The sequence below is a fragment of the Otolemur garnettii genome, unplaced genomic scaffold, assembly GCF_000181295.1.
Source record: "Otolemur garnettii isolate 467f Iridium unplaced genomic scaffold, OtoGar3 scaffold00240, whole genome shotgun sequence".
Taxonomy (NCBI): Eukaryota; Metazoa; Chordata; class Mammalia; order Primates; family Galagidae; genus Otolemur; species Otolemur garnettii.
The window spans coordinates 535,491-559,098 of NW_003852635.1; the positions used below are offsets into that span (position 1 = coordinate 535,491).

At 38.8% G+C, this 23,608-nt stretch overlaps 1 protein-coding gene across 2 annotated transcripts in view; it reads right to left on the bottom strand.

The window, feature by feature from the left end:
• Positions 1-231: 231 nt before the first annotated feature.
• The window catches only part of LRRTM4 (leucine rich repeat transmembrane neuronal 4), a 702,753-nt gene continuing 679,376 nt past the window's right edge, over positions 232-23,608 (bottom strand). For both annotated transcript variants that reach the window (XM_023508296.1, XM_003802232.3), the window contains one exon: positions 232-1,405. In XM_023508296.1, the coding sequence (XP_023364064.1) occupies positions 1,184-1,405 (222 nt within the window). In that variant the 3' untranslated portion in view covers positions 232-1,183. The remainder of the gene's footprint in view (positions 1,406-23,608) is intronic.

Here is a 23,608-nt window from a genome sequence, read left to right on the forward strand (position 1 = left end):
ATAATTGTGAAACATGTTAGGGCATAAGCCACATCTCATAATACTTTTCCACACCTCACAGGGCCTCCCCAGCTGACCATAGAGCCCACAGAAGGCACTTAATAGACACCAACTAATTCTTGCCAAATTGCCCTATTATAATCTCCAGCATTCCACAAGACAGAGATAAAGTATCCAGCATTAGGAGGGCTGTGGTATACCAGCCACAAAATAATATATTTATTCTTCAACTTCTTTTATTGATAAAAACTACACAAAAGCTAATATTGATAATTAATTTAAAAAGCAATGTTACACATTATCTTGTGTTTAGAAATGTGTCAGTTTGGCAGTTTCAACCATTGACCACATGGCCGTTGTTCTCATGTCCCCCAGTCCACGTGAGAGGAATTCAGCTGGTCTTCTCCGCGGGAGTTCTTCACATCTTTTGGCTTCCTACCCTGTGAGGGCTGCCAATGGGAGTCAAACAAAACTCCTAATGTCAAGTACAAGGGATATTCGCACAAATTCATTGGATTTTTCCTTCCTGTGGTTTTGTCAAACTTGGTGGTCAACTTTCATTCTTTGTGGTCTGTGGTAAAGCAAATATTCTTTTGGTACAACATAAGCTGTAAGGCCTATGTTTAGAAATTAGAAACAGAATCACTTGACCAGGAAGGAAACAAACAAACAAACAATAAAAAGAAACAAGAAGAAACAGCATTTGTAAAGGAAAAATAAAACGAAAGCAATTGAAATCAAGTCCGTGAGAGTTACACACACCGAACAAGGAAAACCGGGTTGTTTCCCCAACTCCCGCCCACCCTCGTTTATTTGCCCCCTGTGGTTCTCCGGCCTAGGAACCATGCAGTGTAGAAAAATCAAATATACAAACAAACCTATATGTAGCTAGGGTGAAATCTATTTTTATAAGAACTTGACGTTCTTACTATTTACATCCGGGAGCATTTTTGTTTATGTTTTAAAGCAAAGAAAGTTCCGTAGTTCTCCCAGCTCTGCCGCAGGTGCACCGGCTGCCCTCTGTGAGCAGTTTTGTTTTAGTGTGTTCTTTTCTCTATGCCGTAAATGTTGGAACAGGAACGATGAGCTTGCTGGATCCCGCGATTTGGACACCCATTCTCCTTGAAGATGAAGGCCCTCCCTCCCCCCCGGCGAGTTCCCCAATGAGGAGTTGGCGTCCCAGTTAGTTTGTTATTCTCTCCAGGTATATGGCGGGTGCCGCAGACCTGGCGATGGTGGCGATGTAGCTGTGGTCTCGCCCGAGCTCCAGGCGGGGGCTTTCGTCCTGCTCCGGAGACACCACGTCGTAGCTCTTGCCGATGTGGAGCGGCTGGTGAGCCTGGCAGTACCCGATCACCGGCTGGTCGTAGCTATAATACGGCAGGGGCTTCACGTGGTGTGGAATCTGGGTGTGAGAAACAGAAAGATCGCTTGATTATGCAAAGGCTTGGGAAAAGAGGCCAAGGCTCATCCGATTGCCTTTTTGTTCTCTTTCATAACTGCTTCAAGTCGTCAACTACTGAACTACGCATAAACAGTTTAACAAACAAGTGTTCGCTGTTTAACTTAATATTGTTTTGGTAAGCACGTTATGAATAGATACTTTGTATATAAAATCATATACAGTGATTTTTCAATGCTCTATCATCTATCCAGGCAGCTACTTATTGCTGTAATGGAAAGTTAGAAACAATCTAAATGCCTAGGGAATTTTAAAATATGTTTATGCACATGTTTGATACAGACATTAAAAAGATCGGGAAGGATGTATGTGCTGTAATAAAGTAAGATATGATATTAAGTAGGAAAAAACTAAGGTACAGAAGAAAGTATAATGCCAATACGATCGATCCATTATGTGTAATCAAAAGTATAAACATATTTATTATATTACTTTTCATTTGATATCTGCGTGTAATCAACACTTTTATCATGGGCATGTACAACTTTTACTTTAAATTTTAAAAAATAATCACAATTTCCCATACCTTCTTTCTAATACTTTTTCATTTATCAATACTCGATCAAGGAACTCTAGAATCATGGGATAAGGCACATTTTTATGTTCAGAAGATGTAAAATTCTTTGTTTTCACACCAATAAGACAAATATGTATCTAATATTACTATATAATAGGTCTGAATGGTGGGCCCTAAAAATTCCTCTGATGGGAAAAGCTGAAAGTATCCGTTATAATAATAATTTTGATTTTCTTTGCGGCTTTTTATTAAGCCATGACTTTCTGATAAAGTAAAATGTATTCCAAATTTATAAAAAGGCAAACAAATGGCTTAATTCCGGCTCCCCCACTAGAACTTTTCTGATAACCTGCTGGATCCTGGGCTGACACCCTTGATTAACAATCCACAGATCATAACAGCGCACTGCTCCCTTGCCCTATAAGGTTAGCAGCTGTGACATTTTCTAAACTATTGTCTTTCAACTCCAACTTCACTTCTGTTTTCAGCTGTGTGATGCTGGAGCTGGGGCTTCACAAACCACAGGTCTGTTTTACCTGCAGCTCCCTGTTAGACTTGGCCATGGAGGGAGATAGCAAAGCTCAGAAGAGGGAGAGGAAATTGTTCCCACGGAGGGCATCCTCCCGGTTTCTTCCTTCTCCAGGGATTTCCCCCCACATCACTTCTTCACTCTGGCTGGATCAGTTGTTTCCCATCACAGCAGGTGATACTCACTTGTAGTCTTTCCAACATTTTCCGTATATTCAGCATTTGATCTCATCAAGCCCCCCCACAGAGAAGAGATACCCACACTAGCACTGGAAAAGTCTGAGGTTAATCTTCACAAAGACGCTCCTCCAAGCGTTTAAGTTTTAATGTTTCCAACATCTTCCTTTGTTCCCTCAGGCCTATGATGGTAGCTACTTCCCCAAGTTGCTGTGTGTGATACCAGGGAAAATAGTTTAGCCTTTGCCTTGACTTAGTTAATAATTCAACATCTAGTTAGCAATTCTTAAAAAAAACATTCTTTTATACAGTAAGTGATATGTTGCCTCCTAACTGGACTATGTCCGACTCTTTCTGTAAGTTAAAATGCAGAAATTAAGTTGTTTTGATTTTATAATTTGGTAGAGAAGTTATCCACCAGAGGTCTTATAACTTAAGCGTTCTTTGGGGAGTTAACTAGTCTTAAATCTAATTTAGAAAACTTATTTTCAGAAGCCATGCCTCCATTAACTATGTAAGCCTCTCAAGTGCTTTTCAAACTACCTTCATCTTTTCTTACTGGTATCCGCATTAATGAGATGAATACAGCTTTGACACAAATTCACTATCTATGTGTAGGAGACTTACGTTTTTAACACCTCTGTGCTTATTAAGATGAAAGTCAGCACCTCACATTTTTTAAAGATTTAGATTAAAGCAATGTTTTCTGTGGAAGATTGCAACTCATTAGTAGGTTATTAAATCAATTTAGTGAATCAAGATAAGCATTTTAAAAATTAAATTGACTAAAATAGAAAGTCTCAGAGTACATAGGGTAAGTTTAGTAAGAGTTTTGTTTCAAATTTATGTGCATACACATAGATGCGTATACTAAGTAACATTATAAATGTGTTTTTTAACTATGAATGACAGTGAATGATGTTTTCAAAAAATACTTTATCAAAGCTCATATGCAGATTACAGTTTACTTTATAGTGATTAGCAAGAGCCTGGGTAAATTCTCATTCCTATCCTGGTCTTGTTTTTACTATTTCTTCATTTCTTAATGCATATAATGTAATTTTCTGTTTTGCATAATGAATTGGAGAATTAAATCAATAAATATTGCTACACATTGCTTGTTTTTACTTCTAAGGAAGGTAAACATTTTTAGCAAGTGTTTTACAAATTTCTCATAAAACAAGTTATTGATATAATCTTGAATATATAAGGAGCAAAAAAGGAGATTTGGAAAACTGCATACTAGATCAAAGTTGGGATTGATCTGCAGATGTTTTAGACATTAATTTCTGTGCTGATATACAGAGAGGAAAAGATTGTAAATTGGCATAATCAAATTACTGGATGCTACCTATAAAGTTAGGTCTAATCCACCCCAAATCCATAGTTTGGCTTTTATTGTAATTGTTATTTCTTGTTCATTGATACTTCTCTCTGTAAATCAGAACAGGTCTAGACATAAAATATCTGTCAGCAAGTTCTATCTTAGGAAGTCTCATAGGATTTTACAGTGTGTCAGACAGGTAGAGATATGTTTGACTGGTGTCATGGGTCACCAAAACTCTGACAAAGCATAGCAATGGAAGAAGACGCTTCATTCTGACATTTCAGCGGGGAGAATGTTCTGAAAAAGACCTTCCTATGAGTAATATGATACATTCTTTCCATCTTCTTGTTAATGGATACGGTGGCATAACTTGAAAGTAACCTCAGAAATTCACCACATTATTGACATACGACAGCAACATTCACTGGGTATAGAACACTTGTTCCACACTTTGATTTAAAGAAATGACTGATTTTCTCTATCATGGCAAAATTCCTAAAAGCCTCAAAATAAACACTAAACATGGGTTGCACGTCTGCCCACTGTCTTCTGGCGCTGTGAATGGTCTTTCTTCAGTCATTGCCGCAAGAAGATGCTTGAATCTACAAATGTGTGAGCAGTGAATGTGAAGGGCCATCAGTGCCTTAGAAAGGCTTCTTCACAACCAGGTTAATCTACAGAAGAAAACCATTGGCTTCTCTGAACAATTTTGAAGTTTCAATGTTTAATTAAAACCTTTAAACTCTAATGGGAGAGAACCCTTTCACAGCTAAGAAATCGTGGTATTTGTCTTCAAATTAAGTTGACTTAAATGTCAAGGGACCTACATTAACTGCAAAGCCTTAGGCTTATAGATTGCATCACTTCTGAGTCCAAAATATTTGTTTTGCTATTACAGTTGGACTAATTTATTTATCTTTTATAGCAATAAATAGGGGCTCATGCCATTTTCTCTATTTGTATTTGAGACAGGCTTAGAATGCCTTGCAGAGTAGAAACCATTACAAAGTTCCCTCCTGCATAACAGGCCAGTGGCAAGAATTCAAAAGCCAAGTGACCTGGCAAGCTTTGAAAGGATATCTGAGATGTTTGCTCATTGACTCTTAAAGTCTATTCTGTAGGGTGCTATGCAATCAACTGAATTTGTGGTTTCTGCGGAGCTGAGAGACTGAGGTCTTGTACTTTGTAGTCATAATGTACAGTACATTAACCACCTGGGTCCCTGTGTGGATCATTGTTTCCTTCCCAGTAGTCAAAACAAAATATCCTTAAGTTTCCTTGAATGTGGATTTGGTATTTTTGTAAATGTGTTCTCAGAGCCTTTGTAAACAGGGCCCCTGTTCCGGCAGCCCTCTGATGGACTCCACTCTGCAGCACAGCAGAATGGCACTATTTAGAGGCGTCCTTGTTAGCACGCTTGACTGCTCATTGACTGCAAAGGAAGCTGTGCTTTATTTACAGATAATGGATGTGGTACATAGAGTAAAAGAGAACAGCAGGGGAAGTACAAGGTGCTGAAATTTTGCTATTTGCTCCTCTGAATTATATGAGGACTTCCATATTACATTTAAATTGTTCTTCTAGAGAGGCGTATTTGAAAACGAACCCTAAGTTAGGGTCCAAAGAGGAGGAACCATTGTTATGACTAATTATAAGTCTCTTTAATTTGCTTGAGTTTCATGTGACTCCTCCAAAAATGGGGAGAATAGTGACACCTCATTTACCTCCATACATTTCAGATAATCCTGAAAGTTCTCCCTGACTCTCAAGAAAGAAGGAACACACAGAAAAGACATATTCCTACTCGAGTTTTATTCAAAACTGAAAGTGTCTTTCTGGCAGCGAGCCCTGTCTTTGTGTTACAGTTCTCATTGAAAGAGACACAAGCACGTGGGGGACTCACAGGGAGGCTCATTAACCAAGGCTTTCTGTCCTACTTTGTGCTCTAAGGAGCTCGGAAACCTCAGCGTATGTTCTGGTTTCCTAAGAACATCACTTACCCTTTGCTTGGAATGCTTTTCTTCCAATGTGCTAAAGGAAGTAAAAACAACACCCTCTTCTCAATTACAGGGGCTGAGCTAGTGTTAGTTATTTAGAGAGAAGCCAGGGAAAAGGAGTGTTTTTAAATCTTAGATGGAAGGGTGAAATGATACAGGGGTATGTCAGGAGCTTTGAAATCTGCCCGTTGCTTCAGATCCCCTAATTTTACATTCATAACAATTATGTGTAAAATGAGAAATGATGTGTCTGCACAGTGAATGTGAGAGCAATGTGAAATGGACTCTTGATCTATGTGACCATGAAAGGCTTCTGAAGTTCAGTTTTGCTATGAGCATGAAATTCCAATATTGTTTCTCAAAGGTATTAGTAATAGTTGTAAGTAGTTTCAGAATCTGATCATTCTAAAATTACCATGAACTCTCATTAGTCTTGTTTATTAACTTTTCATGAACATTGTTCACATTTTAGTATGAGTTCTTTCAATGGAAGTCATAAAAAGTTGATTTTCAATTTCCTAAATGACATTTGGTATATAATTTCTAGAATTAAAGGGTAATGTCTGACTATTCAGACCATTTAAAAAGTGCCATCATATAAATCCAGATGAAGAATTCAATACAGTTGAATTGCTTAATGAAGATAGACACTTCACTTATTGGAGGTAAAATTAATTTCAAAATGAAGGACAATAGCTAAATGAAATATATAACTGAGTCTTTATTCTACTCACTACATTAGTATGTGACAAGAATGAGCAGGGAATAAGTACATGTAAACAAGTTTGGGAACTTTCATTAAAGCTGACAGGACCTCAATTTACTTTACTTAGTTGGATGAAAGAAAAGTTAGTTGGCTCATAGAATACAAGAAAGGATTAACAGCTACACTGAGGGGTGAGCAAAGACATCACTGGGTCTTAGGAACAACTGAACCTGGCAAAGCAAAGGTTATCAGGGATTTGCCATGACAATCTCAGCGCCTTCGGTGGATATCTTGACTGCCAAACAGCTTGCTGTGCCTGATTGAACACGTGGCCATGAAGACTCTCAAGTTTTAAATATTCCAGCCACAGTAGATTGCACCATAACCACAATTCTTTCCAGCTCTTCTCATCAATAGATGGAGTCTCCTTCCCCTTCCCTGGACTTGTGACTTCTCACCATGATGGCAACAGTGTGTGAGTTCCAGAACACAGCGTGAGTAGCTACCACCACTTCATTAAGCAATGTGTGAACAAGGGTGGGCTATTCAGCCAGAGGATAGAGGCAGTTAAGAGTGACTGAGGCATGTTAGACCAGTCAGCTTCCCCTGACACCTGGGAGCACAATCCCTAGCTGGCCCTGGGTGAGTAGCTTTGCTCAGCTACGCACATCTTGCATTGGCAAACCCCACAGACTCAAACGCATGGTTACTATCTTAAGCCAATAAGTTTTGGTGTGGTTTGTCAAGTAGGAAAACCAAGATGGTAGCTTGTCCTACCCAAGAGGGACTATCTTATGTGGTCCTAGGTGCCACTTAAAAAAAAATGAATAAAGTATTAAGTGAATGAAAAGATCTTGATGATTTCACCTTAGTTGTCTATCCCTGAACAATTTTTCTATACTTAACAGTGTATACTTACCAGTATTCAGATACTGATACAGACTAAATTGAATCAATTTAACAGTTCTGGTCATGGGGATGAAGTTTTGTTAAAAATACGACTGGTCCCAGACAACCAATGGTTGATTATCTTCTTGACCAGAAAACAAAGCAAGCAATCAAACTTGAACAAAACCCACACAAAAACAAAAGCTGCAGGTATTCCTTAAAGGTACTATGTAGTAGGTGGTTCTACAAAATATCATTACATTACTACTTTTATTAAATCATTTTATGTCAACTCACATCATTCCCAAAAGCATGAGATATTGGACCTAACTATAAAATTGACAATTCTTAAAATATATTTCTTGCCTCACTTCTCAACAGAAGAAACTAAATTAACAATTGTCTTGTAAACATTTTGCCTTGCTGGGTTTTAAATATCTGAAGACATTTATAACATTTTTTAAAAGACACTAAATAAGTGTTGAATATAAATCAATTTGTCAATCACATTATTTAACCCATACTACAATGAAACAAACTTATTTATTTATTTATTTTTTACTCTGGCTGTTGCGTCTTTTTTTTTCAACTTCAGATGACCATGACGGTATAAATGATTAGGTTACAATGTTTGTATTTGTTAGGTAAAGTCTCTGTTGTAGTTGTTCCCCTGACCCAGGAGGTTGTGCCATATACCCTCACATTGTGCCCATTAGAAGGGAGCACACAAATTCCCCTACTTGAATTCAATTGAGTTTTTCTCTTGTGTGGGTTTGTCTACTGACTTCATATTAGTATTGAGTACATTAGACACTTGCTTTTTCATTCTTGTGATACTTTACCAAAGAGAATATTCTTGTTCAGCATGCCCCCTGGGTGAAGGGCCCAACTACAACTTGAATTTTACCTTCAAAGTGAGAACAATGTAACCCCAAAATTTGAACCCTTATATTAAAAAAAAATTCCCCAACTGTATCTAGATTAATGCAAAACATGTACAGTCTCTGCTTTTGTATGGCTGAATAGTATTCCACAGTGTAAATATACCACAGTTTGTTAATGGGTTGTTGGGCCCTTGGGTTGATTCCACATCTTGGTGAGTGTAAATTGAACTGCAATAAACAATCTAGTGCCAATGTCCTTATGATAAAATGATATTTTTTTTTGCCTGCTGGGTAGACGCCTAAAAATGGAATCGTAGGATCAAATAGAAGGTCTATTTTGAGTTCTTTGAAGATTCTTCATACTTCTTTCCAAAGAGGTGGTATTAGTTTGCAGTTCACCAACAGAGTTCTCTTCTCTCCATATCCACACCATCATCTGCTGCTTTGGGACTTTGTGATGTGGGTGATGCCCATTGGGATTGGTGATAGCTCAGGGTGGTTTTGATTTCATTTCTTTGATGAGCAGAGATGATAAGCATTTTTTCATGTTTCTTGGCCATTCACCTGTCCTCTTCAGAGGAGATTCAGTTCATGTCTCTTGCCTAGGGATAAATGGAGTTGTTTGCACTGTTTTTGTTGATTAATTTGAGTGTTCTGTAGATTCTACTTATCAATCCTTTGTCATATTCATAACATGCAAATATCTTTTCCCATTTGGAAGGTTGTCTACTAGCTTTGATTGTTGTGTCCTTCGCTGTGCAGAAGCTTTTTCGTTTAACTAAATCCCATTTGTTTATTTCAGTTGTTGCTACAATTACAGACTCAGTCTTCTTCATAAAATCGCTCCCCAGGCTGATATCATCTAGATTTTCCCATGCTTTCAAGGATTTTTATCATTTTGTATCTTAGATAAATCTTTTATCCATCATGAGTTAATTTTTGTAAAAGGTGAGAGTTGTGAGTCCAATTTCAGTCTTTTACATGTAATTATCTGGTTGCTTTTTTTATTAGAAAATATCAGTGATCTGAGCAATAGTTTCCACTAATTAAAAATTAAAACTTCCAATACAACATAGACTTATGTATAAAATGTTTATTGGTAAGCTTATTTCAAAACACTATTTTGAAAAGGACCTTGTGCTCCAAAGTTAATAACTTCTTCAGTTTTAAGATGAAAATTTGAGCCTTGATCTTTAACACCTCTCCAATTTACCATTTGACTGAACAGAGTTTTTCTAAATAATGGGTACTTTTGTCTGTTTGTTTTGCCATCACCAAAGCAAAACTTTTATTTATTTATTTATTTTATTAAATCATAGCTATGTACATTAACACTGTCATGGGGTACAGTGTGCTGATTTTAGATACAATTTGAAATATTTTTATCAAACTGGTTAACATAGCCTTCATGGCATTTTCTTAGTTATTGTGTTAAGACATTTATATTCTACATTTAGAAAGATTCACAAGTACCCTTATAAGATGAACCATAGGCGTGATCCATTGGTAGGATCAAACAAAACTTTTAGAGACTTCTGCAAGATAGAGAGGAAAATGGTTTTAAAAAATTACTAGCATGTAGTTCAGTGCAGCTATAGGAAAAGTTGGTTTTGGCTGGAGAAAAATTCTTGGCAGAACTATGACTCTCTTACTGGCTTGGAGTGTTCAAGGCTGATGAAGAAGCAGAAAAATGCAGGGATTTGAGGAGTTCCCTGATCATAAGTAAAATCAGGAAAAGCAGTGAAGGCACAGCAGGAGAAAGAGCCTAAGCCACTCAGTCCTCACACTGTAGAATGCTGAGGAAAGCAAGGGAGTGCCCGAACCAGAACCTTAACCTTCCACTTAAGGTCCATATTGCTTCAAATAAACTTCTTGAAATAAAATCTCTCTGCCTACCATTTTATTTCTTGTTGTTCATCTGCCTTCACTGATAGCTCCTTCTTCTTTCCCCACTGATCTCAAAGTAAAATGGTTCCATCACCAAACAAAACCTTGCCTTAAAAAGGAGCCCATGCAATCTCTGACACAATACTTAGTACACACAAAGACCTCCCTCTGTAGCTGTAAGAGAGAAAAAGTTTTAGAAAGAAGAAAGATCCAGGAATTTAAAAGAAGAAAGAATTTGAAAGAAGACCATAAATACAAGGGATTAGCAAAAATGGCAAACTATACGAATGATGACTGAAAATAGAAACAATTTAAGATGTATTTTTATTGAACTTCCTCGTCTAAAACATTGCTTGTATACATAATAAGAGTTCAAGTGTTTGTTGAATGAAAGAATGATAACAATCTTAACATTTCTTTATGTTGTTAGGTCGGTAGAAGAAGTGATAAATGTGAAAAAATTAATCTAGTAAATTCATTAAAACATTGTAAGTGTATGTTTCAGAAATCCCTCAAAGGAAAACAAAACATAATGGTGCAGATTGATGTGCCACTTTCATTTTTTTTTTTTAAACTGGGTAAAAGGTGCATAGTAGCTCTAGGGTATAAATGCATAACACTGAACACAGTAGATGTTGGCTTCTATACAGCCGGGGCTATTCAGACTATTTTAAACTTATATTCTGACACAGGCTTCCTCTGTGGCATTGGTGTTTCTGTTCTGTTCGTAGTTAAAGGTGAGAATGTGTGCTATCTGTGCACTTGTGGTTGTCCAGATTTTAACTTTTAAGTCAGTCAAGGGATAACAGAACAGAAGAACCACTTGCATCTTTATTGCTCCAACCAGGATGTGTTGTCTATGAGGTGTCGAGAGAGTTGATTAAGTTAATGAATGAGGTACTAGCTGTTCTTTGAAGTTAGCTTTGACTCCATTAACGGGGAAGCTTATTACATTAGCAGCACTCTCAGCATTCAGCGAGGTTTTGGGCTAATGAGCTGGATTAATTAGCTGGTATTAATTTCTAAAGGTTTTCCTTCTGTGGCTCTGTCCTCTGAATTAGAGTAAGGTCTCCCCAATAGTATGCTGTAAGCAAACATTCTATTTAAAGGAATCTACATAATTGCTTCCAAAGTACTTAAAAATAGAGATGATAACATTTCAAATTACAAAACTTTCTCCACTATGCATAAAAACTGTGGACATGCCCACGATATACAATGATAGACAGAAGATGAGTTTTTCCTAAAACAGGAGACAGTGATTATTATTTCAGCCTCAAGTTTCTCCTGGACAGTTAAAATCATACCAAAGTAAACAAACAGAAACATCACTCCATATAACTAACAGATTCTATTTAAGGTATGTTTGCTCTACTCCCTCCTCAGCAATTTGAGAAAGGAAATTGAGGCAGGAATGCCAGGGCTAGGCAGGTATAAACAACAATATTAGAGAGATTTCCATTCAGGTTCACTTTGGGGTGATGCCGTATTCAGAGTAGCTTGATTCCTATTTCCATATGAGATTGTGTGGCATTCTGTTGGATCTGTGCTGTACAGTTCATAGTGCCTTTAACTTGTTTTATGTACAAACATGCATCTTGCCTAGTCAGAATGCAACTGATTTTTTCACCTTTTGAGGATATACACACTTTGAAATTATTCAATAGCTATAAAAATAAAGTGAAATTCACATATAAGAGAGGAGATTGAATTTCTTGCAGTCATATACCTTTGTGAAACAGAATTGCATATCCCAGATGAAAGTTTAGAACCAACTGGCAGATGAAGAAGAAAACCCAGAAGAACACACACAAGCTTGATAGAATGGCCTGAGCACCACGAACTGAACAGTTCCAATGGGACATCTTAGGGACCAGCTAGTCTCAATGAAAAGAAACACTGAGATCTATGTTCAATTAGAAAAAGAGGGGAAGTCCATTTAGAAAATGCAATTAAGACTGTATTCTGATTAAACACCATTTAGAACAGCATGGCAGAGTGATGCATAAATAACATTGTTCTCATACTTTAAATAAAATATGCAATGGTCGAGGTTAGTGCCTGGATCTCTGCCACAGACTTTATACCATTAAGGAGAAATTATGTAAAAGTGAGTATACCATCAAAGTTCATTTATTTATGTATTCGTTCATTCACATGGCAAATGTTCGTCACAGAGGTTGGCAAACTTTTTCTACAAAGGGCCACTGGTAACTATTTTAGGTTTACAACCCGCCCAGGCTCTACTGTATCGTATTATGACCCCTGAAGGCTGCAACACCTATTCAGCTCTGCCAATCTCACGTGAGAGTAGGCTCACACAACATGTAAATAAACGAGCATGGCTCGGTTTCAATAAAACCAACTTTTTAATGAACACTGAATTTTGAATTTGATATCATATCTGTATGTTACAGAATATTAATCTTCCTTTTTTTTTAAGCCATTAAAAAAGACAAAACCATTTAACTTGTGTGCCAGTTTTCTATGAGCTAGGCTTTGTGCTCTAGGCGTGGGGTACATAAAGAAGAATGAAACCGGGGGCGGGGGGGCTTCGGTCAAGGAGCTTATTAAGAACTGAGAGAATGAGGCAGGGGTGATACCACTTCCCTGTGGTTTAGACTGCATATTCCACAGCAGTAAAACAGATGGAGAAAAGCATTCCCAGCCAGTGGGCACCACAGATTTCTGTGTGAAGACCCATGTCTGCTCTAGAATAAAGCTGCCAGGGGATCCCAGACAAAGTGCTGGATTCCGTTTATCTTGGTTTTGGAAGTCAGACTTGAACCCTCATGTGGGACTGCTGAAGTCACCATTCAGGTCATATAGACCAAACATGCTCTGGAGGATAAAAGCTCACTGACCCTGTAGAGAAGATTTTATAGGACATTCAAGGCAGTGGACCTGCCCTTGGGTGTATGATGGCTTACGACACAAGGTTCAGAAGAACTCTGGTGATTTTGTAAAATAGGTTTGGTTCACGGGTCATCTAATCATAAACAGTTTTTCCACTGTGTGTGTAAATTAAGAAATAAGCCTCTTTTTGTTTCTCAGTCTCACTATGCCTTTTCCTGTCCTTGGGCCTTTGCATTCCCCCTCTCCTGGGTCAGGACATCCTTCTTCCACGTCTCTGTAACCGGCTTATGCTGATTGAGTCTCGGCTTGACTGTCACCCAATGCACCAAGAAAAAGCCTGATGTCAATGTTGCTTCTGTGTATAGACAATACCTCAGCTAGTGCTGCCTAGGCCCTTGGCTACACATGTGCCATAAGGTGATACGAGCACGAGGTCAGACAAATTCAAGGACTGATGCTGGAGAAAGTGCTGCACACATCACTGCTGAATATCACTGTGGATATTTTCAAAGTGCTCCACTTGGGAAGCTACATGCTAAGGCCAGCGCCGAGTCCACCCTTCAAAGCAATCTTAGAACTCTTTTTTCTAGAATGGCATCAGAGCTATTATTATCTGAGGTCTGACAATTAAGTTTGCAAACCAATTCCAGGAAAAATGCTTTGAAGAGTGGCCTAGGCACCGGTGTCAGTGCATAGCATCCCAGGGGAGGACTTCAGAGGTGCTGGAGTGCTGCTCAGCAGTGAGGTGTGTAGCACATTTCTAGGGTGAGTTCACAAACATAATTGTCCAACATCATATGTCAAAATGCTACGCTTTTCCAAATCTTGTTCTATCCGCCTCACCCACCACTTGCCCTTTTAGACAATGGATTCCACACTCTTGGGTCTCTTCAGCCATTCTCCTCACCTTTCAGCCCAGCGTGGCCTTAACCTCTTGCAATGGAATCAGCCCTATCTCATAATGAGCAGTAGAGACTGACCCAAGCCCTGGGAAGTGGAAGGACAGGTCATGGCTACAGCTGCTTTTTCAGCTGTTGCTGAAAAACAAAACAATCAACCCCGACTGCCCTTGATTCAGAAGCCAAGAGCAGCCATTTGGGATTTCCTCCACCACAGAAACTGCCCTTAAAAGCTGTGGTTCCCAGCCCTGGCCGCGACTTTGACATTTCTGTAATGATTTAAAAAATACTTACATGTCTGGTCCCCATCTCAGATCAATTTAGTCAGAGTTTTGGGGGTATGGGCCAGGGAACACTATTTTTCAAAAGCGTTTCAGGTGACGCAAATGAGCAACCCAGGTTGATAACACTGCTTAATGTTCAATTTAGGTTGCTTTCCTTTAAAGATGTAGACCCGGCAGGGAGCGTGCACTACAATTCACCTAATCCCCACGCCTGCCTGGAGGCTTTCTGACTCAAGACAAAGCAGACTGCTTCCCAGTCAGAAGCCACCAAACTCGGGATACATATGTGTGTTTTTGAGCCTCCAATTAAACGTTCCTTTCCCTCAAGTTCAATTAATTACTACTAATTATTCTGTCTCCACAATTTGAGTTTCCCTTGGCCCTGTTCAGATACTTGTTGGTGATTAGACTGCCATTCTTTTAGTTATCGTCAATTTGGTGAGATACCTATGGTGCTTTTTTGTCTAAAGTTAGGTATAATTCAGTTGGGTAAGTTTAACAACCATCATTAATACACATTTTCTAAATAGCTACCTGTAGGTGAATTTACCTTGCCTTGATGGCAAAGTGCCCATAAATGCTCAGTCAGCTGGAGAACTCCTTTGGCTAAACATTTTTACAATCTATTCCTTTGACTTTTTTTTTTTAAGTAATTTAATTTACAGGGATGGTCGTAATAGCCCATTCCACTTTGCACTATGGAGAAGAAAGGATATTTTTATCTATTTAAAAGCTAATAAAGACTCTCGCTGTTGAAAAATATTCAAACCTCCTAATTATTTCCATCCAGCTATAAATTTAAAAGAAAAAGAAAAGGAATTAAACCCCCAAAGTGTAAGTAAGTAAGCAGTAACGACAAGGGGAAACTTAGGGAAGGATCATTAAATTCATCTTTGCGTTAAAGAAACCTGATGCTCATATACACAGGGGGGTCTATACAAGGGTGTCCTCTGACTCTGGACATAATACGCATCTACATGTAATTGATGAAATTAGCCACTCGTGGCAGTAAATTAAAGGAAGAGAATAGCTATACGGGTGAAACCACAGAGAACAGCTTGAAGGAGCGTGTCCATCCTCTACCTCCCACCCCCAAACTCCAGCCGCTGACCTTCCCATAGATCACAGGGCTCATCAACATGTCTCTTGGCACCAACATGTGTCCCCATGTTCACATGCTTATCTTTCCTGCCCCTACAGAATATTAGCTTTACAGACTGCTTTTATGGGTCCCTATTTCAGAATGAAGCTATGTTGAATAGCTGGATTGTTTGATGTATTTCAGAGGAGCTGGTTAAATTTACTGCTTCATATTTCATTATTCTTCTTGACCCTCACCCCAAATAAAACCTGTTCTGGGTATCTGTACCTCCTCTATACCAGCCTGTAGGAGTCTTTTTGTTTCTTTCTGCCCAAATTTCCTTTCTTACTTTTTTCCACCCCAGATTTGACCCTGACTTCTTGAATCCTGGTGTTGTCACTAAGTACCTTTTTCCCCCACACTACTTCAGCAAAGGTGTGTAGCTTCCTCCGCTGTTTGTCATGATTCACATGCCTGGTGCTCCTCACTGTGTGAGCAGGTCACTTATAATCTGCTACTGGGTCCTAGTTCAGAGTTTCTCCTGGGTCCTAACCTCTGCATGTCTGACCCTAGTTAAAGTACTTAGCCTAGATTCCTAATTTCCCACTGCTCTTCACAGTTTGACTTGGGAGGTTTTATTTTGAACTGTATCATAACACAGATAAATCATAGACTTTGAACAAATGGTTTCATCAAATAATTACTAAGTATGTTTATTGAGTATTATGAATGCTCAGTCGAGTGACCAGTTTTTTATACTGTCAAGTTAATTGTGGTTCTCTGGTTTACTACTCTAAATAGCATTTATTATTTATCATCATAAGTGAGAAATAGACTCACTCAGAATAGTACATATTATGGGCGGCACCTGTGGTTCAAGGGAGTGGGGCACCGGCCCCATATGCCAGAGGTGGCGGGTTCAACTCCAGCCCCAGCCAAGAACTGCAAAAAATAAAATAAAATAAAATAAAATAAAATAAAAAGAATCGTACATATTATTATAAATAAATTTATTATTTCTTCATCCACTTAAACCTAGCATTGGGGAAGTCCCAGATCAGCGGTTCTCAACCTGTGGGTCACTACCTTTTTGGGGATCAAACGACCCTTTCACAGGGGTCACCTAAATACATCTTGCATATCAGATATTTACATTGTGATTCATAAAAGTAGCAAAATTACAGTTATGAAGTAGCAAAGAAAATAATTTTATGGTTGGGGGTCACCACAACATGAGGAACTGTATTAAATAGGAAGGTTGAGAACCACTGTCCTAGAAGCATGGAACTGAGTCTAGCATTAGGATTTTGATAGAAAAAAAGGCTCACAATATTCTTAAGCGGATTTAATTTTATGTGGCTTCCACACAGCAACCCAAAGTACCACTTGGCAGGATGGCAAATGGTTTTTATTTAACTTACTGAAAACATGAAAAGGCTTCATGATCTTTCTAACTGAACATGCAGTGAGATGTCATTGATTCAGCCTAACCATGAGCTGATTCTTCAGTGATAATTCAGTAAGTAATGATGATTATTCAGTCAATAATTTAATAATGATCTTTAAAAATTTTCACAGCATACCTAAAATCTTTTCATGGCACACCAGTTGAAAATCACTATTGTAGACCTCACAGTTAAATACAAACTTTCTGTTTCAGCCAATGAAGTAAGTGTTAGTTCTTGTCTTTTCTTTCTTTTTTTTTTTATCAACATAATTTAAGGGTTCTGCAGAAATTTAACTGTAAGTTCAAGTGTGTTGTGAGATAAAAAATGGTTGAAAACACTGGTCTGCCACCTAATAGTGTATGCAGACAGTACTATTTCCATCCCTTACCCTTGATGGATAGAGCTTATATAAGTGATGGTACAGAGAGAATTTGTGTTCCAACAGAGACAAAAAAGATTGAGTTGAATAAAGAGAAATAATAGAATTGTGTCTCCTGCCTGTCTATAACTTTGGGTCATCAGGTTGGTGGGGTCAGAAGCTGATGGAAACGTTCACAGAGGATTTTGTAACACAATGAACACTGAAGGTAGCACACACTTGCCAGGCGGCCATTAATCCCTCTTCTGGAAAAGAGCAGCACCCTTTTACCCTTGACCTCGCTAATGACATTCTTATGGCAGGGCACTGATATGGACTGAATATTTTATACCCCCCCAAATTCATATATCAAAGTGCTAAACTCCTGTGTGGCCTCAAAGATAGTAATTAAGGCTAACTGAACTCATAGGATTCAAAAGGATAAATGTCTTTACAAGATAAGACATGAGAGGGTTCTTTTTCGTTCTCTCTTTCTCTTCCCCCGTGCCTAAAGAAGAGGTCATCTGAGCATGCAGGGAGATGGCTGCTGCCTGTAAAGCCAAGGAAGAGGCTTCAGAATGAAGTTTATTCTTTGCTGGCAACTTGATCGTGGTCTCCAGAACAGTGAGAAATAAATGTCTATTGTTTAAGCCACCCAGTCTATGGCACTTTGTTAAGGTAGCTTGAGCCTGCTAACACAGGCCCTGCAGCAGTGTAAGACAGGTCTTACTGTCACAGTGACAGAAGAAAGGTGACTACGGCCAATGAGGCATTTTGTGAGAAAGTATTATTAGTTCTTCTGCAGATTACCTGAAAGGTTAGTGAAATCTGCAATTGAATCATGGAGTTGTGACTTTAGTGATATTTATCTAATTTACTGACTCTAGACTGAAAGAAAAAAGACCGTGAGAATCAGTAAATTGGCCGTCACAAGATGCTATGATCTCCTTATAGGGAAAATATCTCTATAGGGGCTTGATGATGCATATCCTTCTTTTTTTTTTTTTTTTAATTTTTTGCCAGTTTTTGGCCAGGACTGGGTTTGAACCTGCCACCTCTGGCATGTGGGGCCGACGCCCTACTCCTTTGAGCTACAGGTGTCACCCCTTATATCCTTCCTTTTTGAACACCTTCTCTCATAAGCCATTACATGATGCTGATCTTTATAGTGCTTAGGCTGGAGCTGGAACAGTTATACATGAGGTGACTTGTTCCTTTCTTTTGTCATTTAAAAAAAAGTCCAGTTGGAGTCCACAATGGAGACACTTAGGTACATCTAGTCTCTAATTCTTGTGGCTTTCAACTGGGCACCATGACATTAACAGTATATTTTAGAAGATTTTAAACATTGTCCTTGTCAGTGTATAGTGTGACTGCTGAAAAGGGGATCAGGTAACTGTAAGTTAATCTGTGCCTTTGATTGTGGGCTGTAGTCTCCTTTCACCTCCTCAGACCATTTATTCACCCTCCTCTGCCCTGCTTTGTGCCCAAGGAGGCTCATTCTGTGACTAGTCTCTGTCACTGGGTCCCTTTCCTGCCTGGATTTGATTAGTTTCAGTAAAAAAGGGGCATGGGGTGGTGGTAGGAGCAGTCAGAGTATTTATCCCTTGCCACTCATTCTGGCCTTGCTACACTTCTGCAGTGGCTGGCTACCCGATAGCAATAGTTGTCAATCTGCGACAGTTTTGCCTTTCAGAGAAGTTTTGGCAGTGTCTGGAGACATTTTGGTTGTGGAGACTGAAGTGCTACTATTGTGTCATGAGTAGATGCCAAAGATTCTGCTAAACATGCTACGTGAGCAGCCCCGTCTCTCCCCAACAAAAAGAAAAGGTACCTACTCTAACATGTAAAAAATGCCATCACTGACATGAGCCCTGACACAGCTCCCAGCCATCTTAGAAGAGCCCCCTGGCAGACCCTCTTTCATAAACATAACTCCTTCCTGCATGGGATAGCTTCACTTTGTCCCTTCAGGCCCAGGGGAAGAGATGGTAACAGCATCTTACTCTTTTGGCTTGGATTCTTCACCCTCCTTTGCAGATCCCTCCTTAACAATGATCTTCTTAATTTAAAATGCCTTTATATTCTCTCTTGCTTAAAACCTTTGTGTAGTGTCTCTTTCTGGCATTCTAACCTAGTTCTGGTCTACACGCAGCAATCAATACGGGTATTTAACACCATGTTCCATTTGCTAATGGTTATCCAGTGATGTCTCTGTGCCACCCACCTTCATGAAAGGTTCATGTGAATTAATGTATTTAGTGTTCACAAGAATTCAATGATTTGGGTGCTAAGATGATTCCCATTTAAAAGATGGTGAAATTGGTAACCACGTGTGAAATGACTCCCCTGAGATCACACACTGAAAGTGGCTCGTGAGCCTTGGTGCTTAACTGCTACATCAAGTGGGCACTTTGCCTTCAGAAATGAATCACCCTAGGATATTCACAAGGCAGAAAGCTGCCGTTGGTTCTAGTTTATCATTCAAATGTGCATCCTGAACACAGTTGCAGAGTGGCATTCAGGCAACTCTTCATGGCATTCTGGGTTTCCACTCTGCACATCTTATTTTTGTTTTTCCCTCTCCTTTACTTCTGTCTTTCACGTCTCGCCTGCTGTTCTTCTTCCCCTTTTCTTTTTGTTTCTTTTTTCCCTTATTCTCACCTCTTCACTTCTATTCTTTCCTCTCTTTTCAACTTGCCTATTTTTGCAAAATCTAGGTCTGCCTCAGGCATCTAAATGTTAAAATGGACTAGGTTCAGATTTAGTCAGAATGACAGTCAAACCATCAGGAAGAGAAAGAATCTGTGAAATATTAATTAAGCCTATTCCCAGGATTTAATGAAATGCTAGGCATAAAATCATTTAAACATTAATTTTCTAAGTGCCAGTGTCTTGAAATGACAATATAAGCCAATTTCATAAGGAATTTGTGACATATAATCGATTGATTTTTAAGACTATACTTAGGAAACACAGAAAAAGAAGGCTTTAATTTATGTGCATATTATATAGAGATAGAATCTTTTTAACAAGACAAAGTTATATAATTTATGTAAGGCCTTTGGTTTGAAAATATAAAATGTTGCTATTTGAAAGTAATAGCTTCTCTTCTCTAAGGAGTTATGACAGTAAGGGAAAAAGTATAGTCGTTACTTTACATGCAACAATATTAAGAATGGTGGTAACTTCTTGCATCCATTTTTCACAACAAATGTGTACAACACAGAATATCAAAAGCAGCGTCTGGCCGACGCTATATAAATGGATTCGTTGGTGGACAAGTGAAATAAGATTTTGTCTTTGAATAAATATTGGCTTTTCATTAGGTCAACTCAGAATTTAGAGCATGCGAAAGTGTGGGAGGTAGATAGGTTGACTTCTGAGCAGGGCGCCTGCCTCCATCCTGGGTTATCCAGGGGAAAGCGCTCACAGACGTGATCCCTGATCTCTGGGCCGGCATCAAAACCACCGGGGGTGTGGGCAGGGCCCTGGCCCAGTCATTTGCTGCAGGGAGTCAACAGGTGGGAGGAGTTAACCTCTTCAAACTTCTGATGATTAGTTAGATTAGGAAACCTGGTTATGTCCCCTGCCAGAAAGGAACTAGTTGTTCCCTGGCCTTTCGAAATAGCTATCTGCCTTCTGTTAACAACTCCCTACCTTTTACCCAGGCTCCCTTTCTCAATCCAATCTTCCGGGAGACTTGAGATTCTTTCCACCCTAGCTTTGGACATTTTTTTTCATTTTGTATACGCACCTTTGTTAGAAATCAATAAAAGCCTTCTGAAGAGGGCGGAGAGGGGCTGCAGTGCCGGGTCTGACTGCCTGGCCTGAGACAGTGTAAGCCTTCTCCAGGCGCTCTCAGACCTCATGTTTTAAACTCCCATGTCCTTAGCGTTGTTTCCCAGTCAGCTTTCAAACCCGGTTGGATTTTGCGCTCAAAGACCCTCCTAGCACAAAGAACTACCTAGAAATGATGATTTCTTTAAAGATGTTTAAGTACTCTTTCTCAAGATGTGCAAGTTATCTTCACCTGGGGAAAGCATAATTCCAATAGCTGTGACTAATGGAGAGCATACTTGGCCTAAATTTGTACGTGAAGAGAGTTAGGACTGAATGTTGTGCTTACAAATTCAAGGTGCTGATTCTACTTTGCCCTCTCACAGGTATAAGTATACCCCAGTAACTTAAGAAGACACCAATTATTATTTACGGCAATTTTCTCTGTAAATATCTCTCTTACAAAGTGAGAACTAGGTTATTCTCACCTGGCATGTTGGACACTTTACTAAGGTCAAGATATGATTCTTCCTGCCTAAAACAGTTCAGGATTTCTGAAGGACTAAGAGAGATTGCCAGGTTCTTTGCAAGATATAGAATGCCCTGGAGACACAGTATACTGAAATTTGCACAAAACTGACACAGAAATGACCTCTCTTCATGTGTACATCACTCTGATTATTGTTCTAGAGAGGTTTGAGCAAAGATACCCAAAGAAGCATCTTATGGAACTACATAAGAAATGATTCATTTTTTTTTTCCTTGAGGGTCTCCTCATCATTACCAAGTAGTTTTGGTAACAGTGAGGCTAGAAACTCTGTATTTCACTTCACAACCACACAAACAAGCAGGTGAAGGTCAGTAACATCTGCAGGGATGAGGATTGTCCTGCGACCTTGGTTTCATAAAGTGCTGCTACTTATTTAAGTTGGAATTCCTCTTTAGTTATACTAAATCTACCGTAAAAAACACACGAAAGATGGGTTCCGGTGATCACACTATGTTCTTTTTATTCCCAGCCAGATGTAGGACTAAAAAAAAAAAAATCCCCTGATTAATAAAATGAAAAAAAAATTAACTTGGAAGATATTGAAGGTCCACTTTTACCTTACTCTGTTTTCTGTGAATACAGAAAGGTCTCTTCTATTAGGAGTGGTTGATGGTGATAAGATAACCTAAGCTGTGAGATTAATTAAAAATATTGAATTTGGGATTTGAGATGTCCCAAATTAAATCCTAAATTAAAGATTATCTGCATGTAAATAAAGGCAAACAGATAAACAATAACAACAATAAAAACTGCCGACATGTTGTGAGGTTATGTCCATTATGCCTATGGCCCTTGAGCACCTCTGGTCTTCCTGGTTCAATCCACATCACCTAAGACCTTGTTCAAAATGCAGAATCTCAGGTCTCACCCGACAGTTACTGAATCTGAATCAGCATTTTAACAGGGCCCTCAGATAGCTCATATTTATATTAAAGTCTGTGAAGTACTGCTTTATTTACAGTAATCATCTACTGGATAACCACCATAGAGAAAAGAGCTGCCTTATGCTTCTACCTTGCCTAGATAAAAAATGTATTGAAACAAAAAATGTATTTATTTAGAATGCAGGGAAGTGATTTCTTCCACACCAGCAGCAACAGCAGCAACTAAATATTAACTTGTTAGAAACTTAAACCATTTAACCTCATCCCGGACCTACTAAATCACATCTCTGGGCTTGGACCCAGGAATGGGTTTGAATAGGCCCTATCTGATTTTAATGTACACTGGCTTTTGGACTAGGAATTGAAGATTCATCAGAGGTGGGCAATTAGGCAGGAAATGAATGGAGTAGGGTTAAATAGAAAGAAAATGTAAGTTTCAAAGAGAGGTTTAGAGGGAAAATGGACTTTTTTTCTCCACAAACAATGCCAAGTTTTGAAGGATTAGTAACTTAATAAATGTGGAATGGACTATGGTTGCTATATTTTGTGCAACTTCATAAATCTTGATCCTTTGAAACTTACATAAAACTATAGCTCCTTCAGGGAACCCATCCCCAATAGGAGTTACACTCGGCTGCTCTGAATTCTTATCACTGTTACCTGTACTGACAATGTGGTGTTTTTCCCTTTCTAATAATTGTCCCCAGAGACTACTATTCTACTATTTCCAGAGGAGTATAAATTTCTGGTGAATCAGGTTTCTGTCTTATATCTGTTAGAGCAATGAGGTGGCTCGAAGTAGTTGCCAGAATAATTGAAAAGAGTAAGTAAAGTTTTAGTAAGAAAAAGAAAGTTTACTAACAACCTACACAGGAAGCTGGGCCCCATCCTGGTGACTTACAGGCTCCATGGCAAATGCGGTTTTAGGTTTTATATGCAACTTGGAAGATTATCAGCCTCTTTTTAAGTCTCCCAGCATCTTAATTATTTTTAAAACAACCCACTTGCAAGATCCTGATCATGACCCACAGCAAGGTGCTAATCTGCCTTATTCCCTTGCCAGCCCAGATCATCCTGACCCAAACTAATCCAAAA